We start from the raw sequence: 13,313 nt of genomic DNA, 5'->3' as shown, positions 1-13,313 counted from the left end.
GGACACATTCATCGCATCGGCATTCATGATTTTTGCGTTTTGCAAAATTAGACCTGATGGTGGCGCTATAACAGGCCAATGTGAAAAGGGTGGCATTTCTTCCTCGGCCTAATAGAAATGTGCGTGAAATTTAACGGAAATCGCAAGCTGCGTTCATGATTTGAGGCATTTTGTTGAAAACGGACCAATCCTGCAAACTTTGGAAGCCAATCTTAGGCAATCAGGATGGAATATGGGAAATCGGATAGATCGGTGTTGATCACATGAGTATAGAGATACTGTGTACCGATTTGTGTGATGTTTGGACAAAATCTGTAGGAGTAGTATCAATAAATGTGTTTTGCACAAATCGGCCTCCTGGTGGCGCTATAACAGGCCAATCTGAAACATTTGGGCCAAAGGTTCTGACTTGGCATCCAGGGAGTGTGTGTGCACAGTAACTCTGAGAGTGTACAAATGGAACCAAATGGACCCTTACAGGTGTGTAACTCTGAGAGTTTACGAATTTTTGTACACTCTCAGAGTTATGGGGGTTCATGATAATAAAAGGTGTGAGAACCACTAGTAGTGGACTCATAATGTGTCATATAGTGTCGTAGTAAATCAGTGTCATACATATTCTGAAGAAAACCTGGAGACTGACATTCAGTAATTGGTTCTTATGATCAAAATAAGAACAATAATGTTATGTAAAACAGAGAATCTAAACTTTGCCACGGACACATTGATGAGCCCTGCTCCAACGTAGTTATTATACATGACCAATGAGCTGTGGCCATGTTGTCATGACAACACTATGAATATCAATACACAGGAACAACGACAGACTGTCGAGAATACATTTATTAAACTATTCATACTTCTACACATGATCATACAATAACATGTGAAGAATGAGAATAATATCACATTCATATTCAATGAAAACACAATAATGGAATGAGTGAGGAAACAATGATGTAATAATGAATCAATGAATAAACAATGATTGATTTGAGTTAATTAACACATTTAGTAGATGTTTGAATCCAGAGTGATTGACAAAGTCCAAGATGAGAGTCAATGACATGAAGTCTAGTCAACCAACAACATGTTCACAGCAATAGGAGAGCAGAGAGAGTGAACACATCAACCCTACAGTCACTATTCTGGACATGTCATAATAGATGAGAATCTAATGAAGATAGCAGATGTACAAGCTCACAATCACTGTTATATTTGTCGACTAAAACTATGACAAAAAAATGTCCGTCGACGGAAACTAAATAAAAACTAAATAAAAACTAAATAAAAACTAAACAAAAACGAAATAAAAACGAAATAAAAACGAAATAAAAACTAAATAAAAACTAAATAAAAACTAAACAAAAACTAAATAAAAACTAAATAAAAACTAAATAAAAACTAAATAAAAACTAAATAAAAACTAAATAAAAACTAAATAAAAACTAAATAAAAACTAAATAAAAACTAAATAAAAACTAGACTAAAGTGTATTAGTGAGGGACTAGTGGAGAAGAGATCCAGTAGAACTAAAAGACAAATCATTTTATGTTTGGTTGCGCTCGGGTGTTGCACTCTGAAAATAGCCAATCAAAAAGCTCACAACGCGTCACAGACACATATGTGAGCTTGTAGATCGGCTATTTTCGGCACACAGCTAAGTATAAATCAGGCATTACGACGCTATCAAGGCCCTCAAATTACATTTTAGTCGACTAAAATGTATTAAACTAAATCTATCTAAATCTAAATGCATTAGACTAAATCATCTGTAGATTTAGTCGACTAAAATCTTATGATATTTAGTCAACTAACACTAGACTAAAACTAAAATATTTCAGAATGTCTAAAATATGACTATAATTTGCTGTATAAATTAACACCCTGCTCACAATGTGTCGCTTTGTGACGTAGATCTTAGCTAGTACATAGCTTGTAGATCTGCTATTTTCACTCAAGAGATTTGGTGTAGAGAGGGAAAAAGCAGGGGACCAATTACAGAACCCTGGGGGACCCCAGTCAATAAAGTATATGGGGTTCAAGTGGTTAAAGTATAAAGGTTTATATATACAAGAAACAATATCGATACTATGAGAATTACATGATCAAATATACAGTTTTTCTAGGTTCATTGTGTAAAAATGTCAAAAATCAATCAATTACATAAAATATGAGTTTGTATCATAAGAGACACACTATGACACTGATATTTACATCATCATCATCATCATCAGTGTTGATGGACAGTATTTATGATACATATTTATAAATGTATGGAGTGGAGGTTTGTTCACTTCTATCTAATCTAAACTAAGATCTAAAGCTCCCTGTGGTGATGACTCATTTTATACCAGAGTTTGACATTAATATTGATTTGACCAGGGACCCCCATTTGAACATATTTGTGCCAGGGACCCCCATTTGAACATATTTGTGCCAGGGACCCCCATTTGAACATATTTGTGCCAGGGACCCCCATTTGAACATATTTGTGATCTACTGGAGCTTTAATGTGTGACTGTCACTGTGCTGCTTATTACATCATCATGATGATGTCACCGTGATGTCATGATGAGTCACTCATGCCCAAATATGGAGTCCATGACGTCAGCTATCAGCTATCATGGAAACAGTGGTAACCATGACAACCTGCACTCACTCAAACATGTTGAGTAACCATGGTGACCTGATGTCATCCTCACATGGAGACTCTATCTCTGCTCACACAGACACACTGAGGCGGAGGGGGACCAGACCCTGAACCCAGCATAGAGAGGTTCAGAGAATGTGTTCTGGAAGGTGTACAGGTGTGCCAGTGAGTCAGAGGACCCTTTATAGAAGGACAGAGTCCCAGCAGGCCAGTCCAGATACACTGCTACTCTGTTGGAGCCAGAAGGACTGACAGGGAGGACAGTCTCCTTCCCATTGTGTCTGACAGTGTAACTGTGACCATGGAGAAAACCACCTCTACAGTCCAGACTCCAGGACTTGTCATTGGATCCAAGCCTACAGTCATCACCACCTCCTTTCCTGCTGATCCCTCTGTAAGTCACTGCTATAGAAACCTCTCCACTCCACTCTACCTCCCAGTAACAGCATCCAGTCAGACCCTCTGTACACAGAACCTGAGGGAAGAGACCATCAAACCTGTCAGGATGTTCAGGATATGATTGATAATGTCCCCATGTCACCTTTCTGTTGTTCTCAGACAGAGAGAGGGTTCCGTTTGCTGTGTTTGTGTCCAGTGTGAGAGGATGGAAATCTGATGAGAAAAACACCACAGTAAACATTAAATACATCATTCACTGACACACACACACACACACACACACACACACACACAAGTTTATGTGAAATTACATCAACTAGACCATACCCGGTGAGGTGCGCAGGCAAAAGTAGTTGCAAACGTGGGGTTATTGCACGTCCTGTTGCGCGTCCCGTCCCGTAGGCCCCCCCCCTCCTCTCGCGTGTCCCGTTGCGGCCCCCCCACCGGAGCCGTCCCCCGTCGCCAACACACACACACGCGCAACCCGTCGCGAGCACACACACACACACACGCGCACACGCACACGCACACACCCTCATGCGGCCAGAGCTGTCCCCCGTCGCGAACACACATACGCGGCCGTCGCGCGAACACAAATAATGTACATTTTGACATGTGCCTCCCCAACGTGCATACATGGCCGCGGAGGCGAGTGTTCTGTGTGTGCAACAGTGTAACGCTGTGGGGCTGTAGATGCGACGCATGCGCACACACAGAGCCAGCGTGTGTGTCGCGGCTGGATTGGATGCGACGCATGCGCAGTTTGATCGGGCACAGGCGACCCAAGACAGACAGACAGAGGTTACTCAAATTATAGGAGGATGTGGAAAATACACAGTGGTGGAAAAAGTACTCAAATGTTTTACTTAAGTAAAAGCATCAATACTGCAATGTATAAATACTCTGTTACAAGAAAAAGTCTGGAATTCAAAATGTACTTGTGTAAAAGTACAAAAGTATTGCTATTAAAATGTACTTAAAGTACCAAAAGTAGAAAGTACTCATTATGCAGAATGTCCCATTTCACAAGTTTTCAAATGTATACATTTAATAAAAATCATTTGAATAGCAGAATATATGAATAGCAGATCTAAAAGCTGAAAATGCCTCGCGATGCGACACATTGTGAGCTTGTAGATCTGCTATTTTCAAATGGCCAAAATGTATATAGGGCTGAAGTGGTTAATGTATGTTTTGTAAAAATAATCAAAATCTACAAAGTAACTAGTAACTAAAGTTTTCGAATAATTGTAGTAGAGTAAAAGTACAATATTTGCCTCTGAAATGTAGTGGAGTAGAAGTAAAAGTACTGAAAATTGGAAATACTCCAGTAAAGTAAACTCCAGTACTTGAGTAAATGTACTTAGTTACTTTACACCTCTTAAAATACACACATCTGTTACATCAAAGGTTCCTAAACTTTTAAGGCCGCCCCAAAATAATTCTAATTGAACTGGGGACCCCCCAAAATAATCATTTGAACTGGGGACCCCCCAAAATAATCATTTGAACTGTGGACCCCCCAAAATAATCATTTGAACTGGGGACCCCCCAAAATAATCATTTGAACTGTGGACCCCCCAAAATAATCATAATTGAACTGGGGACCCCCCAAACTAATCATTTGAACTGGGGACCCCCCAAAATAATCATTTGAACTAGGGACCCCCCAAAATAATCATATTTGAACTGGGGACCCCCCACCCTGACAAGCACTTGTCAGGGTGGGGGGAGTTGTAGGAGTTGAGGAGTCATTTAGTTTGACTCGGTTCCAAAGATAAATACTGTGAAAATAGCCGATCTGCAAGCTCACAACGCCTCAGCGTTGTGAGCTTATAGATTGGCTATAGCCAGGTCATTTGACCGGCCATTGACCGATAAAATATTTAATTGGCCGTTAATTATAAAGATCACCACCGTGGCCGATTGGGAAAATGCTGTTATTAGTGTATTTCTGTCTGCAATGGATAAAGTGGTGAAAGTTGGTGACACACATACATTGCAGGCAAGTAATGAACCTTCCTTGCGCCATCATTCATGATGACATAATTAACATTAACAAAACAGAACAAAAGCTATAGGTTTTGCATATTAAGGTTGAATAAGATGTAGGGCCCAAAACATATATGAATGTGTTTATACTGTGTGACGTAGTCGCGCTAACGCCCACTTTATTCAGTTATTTTTAGGAAAGCGACTCCTCTGCATGATAGAGTAGATAGATATTATTTAGTTAACTATCAAAACAGAAACAGATTGCATCTGTGATAAAGTGGAAAGAAGCTCAGCGCTAACGTAACAAGGTGTAACTATCAGGTGGGTGAATGTATCTGCAAACACAGATGTGACGTTAATTATAATATGGCCGATTAATGTATTCTATTCAAGGTGGCTGGCCCAAACATTGCCTTGCGAAAACCCTGGTCATGATAACGTATTGTGAGTTTGTAGATTGGCTCTTTTTATGTTTGAAATACAGCTGATCTACAAGCTCACAACCTGTCTTAATGTGACTCGTTGTGAGTTTTTAGATCTACAAATTTTGTTTCAAATATAGCTGAACTACAAGCTCACAACCTGTCTCAATGTGACACGTGAGCTTGTAGATCGGCTTTATTTTAAATATTGCCGATCTACAAGCACACAATGTGTCACAATGTGAGGCATTGTGAGGAGTTGTGAGGCATTGGGTTTCATTCACTAAGCTCAGGTCCTCACATATTTTATACTTATGTGCATATACGTGACTTCCCACGTTCAGTATTCAATCTTTTTTTGACCGTGAATTTGGGAGGACACTCAAACTCACGTCTAACAGACTTATATTATACAATCAATGACAATAGTGCCAAACCTCAAATAATGTTTTTATGTGCTCATAATGTGTCAACACATTAAACAAACATATGTCAAAGATCTACTGCTTGGGTGCATATGGTAGACATGATGCAAATTCAACCAATTTGTATTTCTTTTCAGTTGACACATTTAGAGCTGAATTATTAGGTCCCTCTGCGTGTTTTCCGTTTCTGAAAATGTGGCCACAGTTTCACATATTGGACTTTCATGCCAACATGTCGTGCTATTAATTTATAATATTGACCACATCACATCATGTTATGTCTTATCATCTGATGAGGATACAGTATGGATGAAATCTAGCTGTGTCCATAATATCCATTCACCATTCTGACTAGGACAGGATATGTTGTTAATCCAAAGGACAGGTTTATCCTCAGTAATTAATAAAGTGAGATCTGGTCCATAATCTATCGAATCTCTGTTTCCTCAGTCAAATGTGAGCATTATTTAAAAGAAAAGGCTTCTATAATATCCTTTCCACGTTTTATTAGCCTATTATTTGGTGGTGTGGTTAAACATTGTAACTTCTTATTCTCATTATGAGAGCATTACTTTATTAACGTTCAGCTGATCCATCGTGCGATCGAGGGACTCACTTCCAGACAGAACAGATGTACAAGTTGTCAATGCGGTGCGACTTGACACGTTTGTAATTTTGCAGATCAGTTTTTTTTTCTTCACGTGGGTTATTTATGGTTGCCTTTTATGGTGTTAAATGGGGCGTGGAACAATACAAAGGATCTACACGGGAGGCGGGAGCACACTAGGGACTTTAGAACACAAATGAGATACACCTGTGATCCACACAAATCATGGCTCTGAACCCTCTTTCATGAATCACACGTCAGAATTGACTTTCCCAATATACATGTGTTATTTATGACCAGGATATACACCTTATTTATGACCAGGATATACACCTTATTTATGACCAGGTTAGTGAATGAGGCCCATTGTTTATGTCAACCCACGACAACTTTTGTTTTATTCAACAAAAATAAAAGATTCATGTTGCTATATATATATAACAACATGTAAAATGGCACAGATGCTTTCCCGGTTTTAAAGGTATAACAACGTATAGGCTTTCCAGGTCTTAATGGGTTAAGGAATTGAATTCCCTGGAAGCTCTACTGAAGAGTTTTCAGGACAGTATCTGGGGAGGGGCCAACCCACTATAAAACAGTGTATAAAATGTTAATGTGTGATATTGACACAGACAGACAGATACTCACATTTCGGAATCTTGTAATTAAGCCAATCTTCTCCTCCATGTTTCACTCTGTAGGAAACAGAACAACAATGCATCAATGTCTAACTGTCTAACACAACGTCTCCACTACCTGACACTACAGTGTTTCTCCTATCATTATCTTGGCCCTGCAGCCCATCCAGACATACTCACTGCTGCCCAGTTTGGATCTCATCACCTCCTCAGACTCCACCTTAACCCCTAGTGTAACAGGAGTGTAGCTTATGTAGCTTATTGACAACATAATGCACCCTCTAAATATTTTGTTCATGCTATTTTCTCTATAATACATTGTCTGAACAACATCGCCCTCCGTTGGTAGACCCACAATTCACTGTGGTCAAATGTGCGCACATGAAGTTGCTCTTTCTTCCGTGTTGGATTCCATGAGCAACGGTATGCTGGTGTTTACAACTCCAATCCATTTCTATGATATAAAGTATTCTAATCCTGTATTAACTGTAATCTGTACACACTGTTTCACATATGAATGTGCAGGAGTTGATTTAAGCTAACTTGTAACATTTGACTCATTGCATTTAGCCTGTAATAATTCAATGTTATTGTGTTTGTGTACAGGAGCTGGAGTATTGTACCCATGTTGCCATGTCTGACATGAACATGTTGTCTGTCCCCACCAGGTGTGTGTTGGGAGGGGTTTTGTATTCAGAATGTATGAGAAACGTTTTCAATGGGAATTTAAATGTTACTGTTTGTTGGGTACAGTGTGCCTATATTTACATTTACATTAATTATGTGTGTTTAATTAATCCTTCTTCCGTGTTGGAGTCAATGAGCAACAGAGCTGGAGTATTGTACCCATGTTACAGACATTTGACATGCATGTTGTCTGTCCCCACCAGTGTCTACAAATAAATGGTGAACAGAGGCGAAGCATTGTATGGTTCTTCTGAGCAGCAGACCGAACTAGAGGGTTTCACTAGCACTTCACCCTCCCTTTATCCCTTCTTAATGCAAGTTTACTATGCAGATATATCTTGGATATGTCTTGTTATTTCCCAACCACAAATGTACAGAATGTTATTTAGATAGCATGTTGTTTAGACATACATATACATAGACCTGAACCCCACAGATAATAGATGTTGTATTGTCAAGAGGAAGGTGTGAGGCACTAGACTCAACAATACAAATGAGCTTAAGGCTGCTATCAAAGCAAACCTGGGCTTCCATAACACCTCAACAGAACCACAGGCTGATCACCTCCATGCCACGCCCCTTTGATGAAATCATTAGCTCAGACCAAGTATTGAGTGCATAAATTAACATACTTTTCAGATGGTTGGCATATCTGTATTATATATCTTTTTTTCATGCGCAATGAATCTAGAATATATGAAAGTTTCACGTTTTGAATTATATTACGGAACAAAATGAAAAACTTTTCCACTATACTCTTATTTTTTATATATATATATATAACCTTATTTGTTTGTTGGTTAAAGTATTAACTCATTCTCTGCCAGACTTATTTCTGGCTGTGTTTGCCCACTGCCAGCGATTTAGTGTTTTTTATAACTTTAAAATGTTCACAACATTTTTCTTTTCATTATGATTGCAAGTCCAATCGTTTATAAACACACCGGCGATACGTGCACGCCGCTCAGACAACAGACATTCCGATCGGGGCGGAATCTCTGTCCACCAGCCCAGCGTAAAAACACCATGTTTCGCCATGTGAACGGAAAACGCACATACTTTTTCACCTCGCCACAGACCTCGCTATGATCGCATGTTCAACTGTTTGTAGACACACAGGGTAGTTGTGTGAGTGGCCCAGAGAAGAAATTTTCAATCGGCGACATTCCATTTTGCAGTAGTAGCAGTTTCTAAACAGCGTTTCTAAACAGCGTTCCACGGCGGAGAAAAACAAAGCCGAGATAATGGCGATTTAGCGGAAGGTTTAGAGCGGCGGCAGGCGGAAACGGAAATCTTCGATTGACATCATTTCCGTATCCGGGTGTGCTACAATGAAATGTGTCACTTCGAGAGATGAAGGACGGTGAGATCTTTTAACTAAATCTGCACACATAATTTGGATCTATTTGTGACTTTGTGTCAGAGTGAATACACCGTTAAGGGACACATGAGGTAAACACCAACATGGACACAGCCCAAGTCTACTCACATGCAGTTCTCCAGAACTGAATCATTCACCATGTTGAGACTCAGGTCCAACTCTCTTAGGGAGGGATGAGACTTTACAGCTGAGGCCAGAACTTCACAGCATCTCTCTGACAAGCAGCACTGAGCCAGTCTGAATGAAGAATGAAACACCAGATGAAAAAATAATAAGAATAAATGAAACATGTTATTCCTGGATTGAGAACCTGGACCTGGCCGTGATGGACTGTCAGGGTTTTGGACTAGTGACCCAAGAGGTGGAAAGGAAAAAAATAAAGGAAAAAAATGCAACAACAAAACAAGAAAGAAAATAAAGACAGATTCTTAACATAAAGTTCAGTTCACTTGTCCCACTAATGCATTTGCAGAGTTTAATACAAGGCTGTTACTAACATCAAACAATCATTGCAAAATCATCTGCAAATTGCTACAAATGAACAAGGCTATCCTAATGTTTCTCACAATGTAATTTTAAATGTTTGAAGATGTTCCTGCTCTCTGTGCCTCATAGGTCTTTGTCAGGTCTTGCTTGAGTTATTTGATCCTTTTTAAACTTTAGACCAAATAATAAACTATATCAATGAGAAGTTCATCAACCCTAAATGTTCTCTCCATCACAATGGTGAGAATTAGGAATTAAGATCTAGAGTTCTGAAAGATGTTTCATAGGAAGGAGAAAAATACCACATGCTCATCGAGATCACCTTTGTACCTGCAAAACGTTTTAAGGGTGGTCATCTAGTGAAATGCGTATTATTGAAATGAACGCTTGCACCCATTAATATCAATATAAATAATCAAAACTAGAAGATGATGAAGATCTGACAAAATACATCCAACAACATCCAGCATGGCAGGACATGAGGTAGGCTTGGGTTCCCATTATATCAATCTTATTAATGCATTCTCACCACATCATTCATATTATATTCACATAATACAGTACATAATACAACAGAATTGATCAAAATAAATAAGGTGAATTAATCTTACTTTAGAATCTCCAGTCTACAGTGCAGACTCTTCAGTCCAGCAGAGAGCAGCTCCAGTAGTCCTGATTCCTGCAGGTTGTTTTTGCTGAGGTCCAATTCTCTCAAATGAGAAGGATTAGAGCTGAGAGCTGAAGCCACAACTTCAACCTCTGTCTGTCTGAGGTTACAGCCAACAAGTCTGTAAATACAGATTAAATAAGAGACTATCAAAACAAATTATACCTGGTTCACTGTCACGGAACTTAACTAAGAGATCTTCTACTGTATCTAGTTATACAGACATAAACAGTTTAAGTATGATCAGAGAACAGGGAAGTAAACAACAGATGAAAAGTTAATGTAATGTACGTAAATCTAAGTAACCAAGCTCCTGTTGTTCTGTGTGTACTAAGGTTGGGAGGTTGGGTTCAAATATAGCCAAATTAAATGTAAAGCACAATACAAAGCGTGCGTGAAATGTTAATCAATTTGGGCCATTCTAATAATGATTGATGATGATGATGAAGGAACGCTCTTGTCGCGCTTATTTCCGATGAGTCTAGTTTACAAAATTCAGCCCCCTCCCCGGTAGGTAGGTAGGTAGGTAGGTAGGTAGGTAGGCAGGCTACTGAATGGAGCGGAGGGAAAATTGGGCTTTGCCTATGGCCCATTCTGAACCCTGAGTGTCAGTGGAATAAGATGTTCTGAAACCAATTTGTATATTTGTTTTCTTTCTGTGAGATACTTTTCGATCCAGCGCAAGTTGAGCCGGTCTGAACGACTGACCAGCTCCCCTTAAAGTTTAAACCATAAAATGGCATGTTGTATGGATCTTCAGCCAAATTATTGTGATTGAAAACGTAGGCCTGCATTCTCAATGTTCTCACCTCAAAGTAAACACTAGATTATTTCTTCAAAAAAACGTATCACAGAGGCAGTGGGCAGTAGCCTACGAGGTAACATGGGCGATTCACATCCAGGTGTTTATATTGGATGTGATTTCTCCATCACAACGCTTTCCCATCAAACAAAGTCATCCAAACTTTGCTCTTTTTGCAAACCGACAGTGTCCGTCTGTAGCTTGAGTAGCTAGATTCACTCACTGCACTGGGAAGTGAACGATGCCAGCTGCAGGTGACCAGCACTGTGCAGATCAGAGGGACAGGCCCCGATAATCACCCTTCCCTTGGTAATACTTATTGGCATACCGTTATAAATGTGTTCGCATATCAGTGCACCCAGCACCACAAACAGCTACGCGACCAAGTTTAACCCCTTAATGAAGAGACTAGAGTGTTTACTGTGAGATGAGACCTTTTCGGACAGGCGCTAACCTCTCTCACTCGCTCTCTCTCTCCCTCTCTATCTCTCTCTACGGCTTTGAGAGACGGGGAGAGAGAGAGGCGGGGAAAGATGTTTCAAGTTGTAAAATTGTATTATAAGACTACCAGGTATCAGTGCACATGTTATAAAGCATTTTAACCGTCCGACCAGCGCATTCCCAGTGGGTGCTCGCTGTCTCCCGTGGGTGCCCGAGCCCTAGTTGATCGGCCCCTGCTTACTTAGCTTGTTAAAAGCATCATTTTATTAAGACATGACAGCAATATGGGAAAAAACATATATATCTCAATTAAACATATTAAATACAATAACCAAATATTATTTTGAAAACGATTATCTGAGCACACCCCTAATAAATCGGGTAAATGTATCTTACCTTAGAATGTGCAGACTTTTCAGTCCAGCAGAGAGCAGCTCCAGTAGTCCTGATTGCTGCAGGTTGTTTTGGCTGAGGTCCAATTCTCTCAAATGGGAAGGATTAGAGCTGAGAGCTGAAGCCACAACTGTAACCTCTGTCTTTCTGAGGTTACAGCCAACAAGTCTGTAAATACAGATTAAATAAGAGACTATTAAAACAAATTACACCTAGTTCACTGTCATGGAAGTAAACTAAGAGATCTCCTACTGTATCTAGTTATAAAGACATAAACAGTTTAAGTATGTAAACAAGTAAGTAAACAACAGATGAAAAGTTAATGTTGTGTAAGTAATCTGAGTAACCAAGCCCACTGTTTAAAAAGCCATCCTCTGTACACCCCTTCACTAATGGTATGGTCCATTTCTCATTTGGTATGGTCTGTTTTCATGGTAGAATAACTCATAAAGAGGACACATATGAATAGTTTGAGGACTTGAGTTCTCCTGTTGTTTTGTGTGTACTAAGGTTGGGCGGTGGGGTTCAAATATAGCTAAATTAAATGTAAAGCACAATACAAAGCGTGCACAAAATGTTAATTAATTTGGGCCAGTCTAATAATGATTGATGATGATGATGATGAAGGCACTCTCTTGTTTGTGTTTATTGCCAGACCCAGGGGGTCGGCCTACAGGAGGCTTTGTCTGTCGGTCGGTCTGTCTGTGCCTCTTTTCCTCCCCAGCCATTCAGGAACGCTTCAGATTTCAACCACCAGGGGCAACAGAACAGGTCTGGACAGGTGAATGTAATCAGACTGGAAGGTTTGCTGGTCTAGCCTATACACAAATCTACAACTAAATACCCCTGTACAGAAAATGATACACACACACAAAATGCCTAAAATGATTTATACTTTTAACTTATAAAGTGGTTTGTAGGTGTGTTGCCTACTAGGAATTTGTTCCTTCTAGGTCTGGCAGAACCAGGTCTCCTGGTCTTGTTTCCTACAAGTCTAGGCTACAAAACTCAGCCCCCTCCCCGATAAGTAGGTAGGTAGGTAGGTAGGTAGGTAGGTAGGTAGGTAGGTACTGTAGGTAGGTAGGTAGGTAGGTAGGTAGGTAGGCTACTGAATGGAGCGGAGAAGAGCATTGCTTTCCTAGTTGTCTGTTTATCTTTCTTTCTTTCTTTCTTTCCTTTTCCTTTATTTATTCAGGGAAACCCATTGAGAGCAAGGTCTCTTTTTCAAGGACGCCCTGATAACAAACATTTGAATCACGTTACAATGTCACAACTTTGACAATAAAGCAAAAAATCACACCCAGTGTGAAGTGGGCG

At 39.8% G+C, this 13,313-nt stretch overlaps 1 protein-coding gene across 1 annotated transcript in view; it reads right to left on the bottom strand.

The window, feature by feature from the left end:
• Positions 1–827: 827 nt before the first annotated feature.
• The window catches only part of LOC308105899 (NACHT, LRR and PYD domains-containing protein 3-like), a 33,875-nt gene continuing 21,389 nt past the window's right edge, over positions 828–13,313 (bottom strand). Inside the window, exons 11-16 of the mRNA XM_080456860.1 lie at positions 12,000–12,164; positions 10,305–10,481; positions 9,316–9,444; positions 7,150–7,196; positions 1,450–3,265; positions 828–1,231 (exon numbers count right to left, since the gene is read on the bottom strand). Of these exons, the coding sequence (XP_080312986.1) occupies positions 2,715–3,265; positions 7,150–7,196; positions 9,316–9,444; positions 10,305–10,481; positions 12,000–12,164 (1,069 nt within the window). The 3' untranslated portion in view covers positions 828–1,231; positions 1,450–2,714. The remainder of the gene's footprint in view (positions 1,232–1,449; positions 3,266–7,149; positions 7,197–9,315; positions 9,445–10,304; positions 10,482–11,999; positions 12,165–13,313) is intronic.

This window comes from Gymnoscopelus braueri, assembly GCF_963280865.1.
Source record: "Gymnoscopelus braueri genome assembly, chromosome: 18".
NCBI classification, from domain to species: domain Eukaryota; kingdom Metazoa; phylum Chordata; class Actinopteri; order Myctophiformes; family Myctophidae; genus Gymnoscopelus; species Gymnoscopelus braueri.
This window is presented reverse-complemented; position numbering and strand designations above follow the sequence as displayed.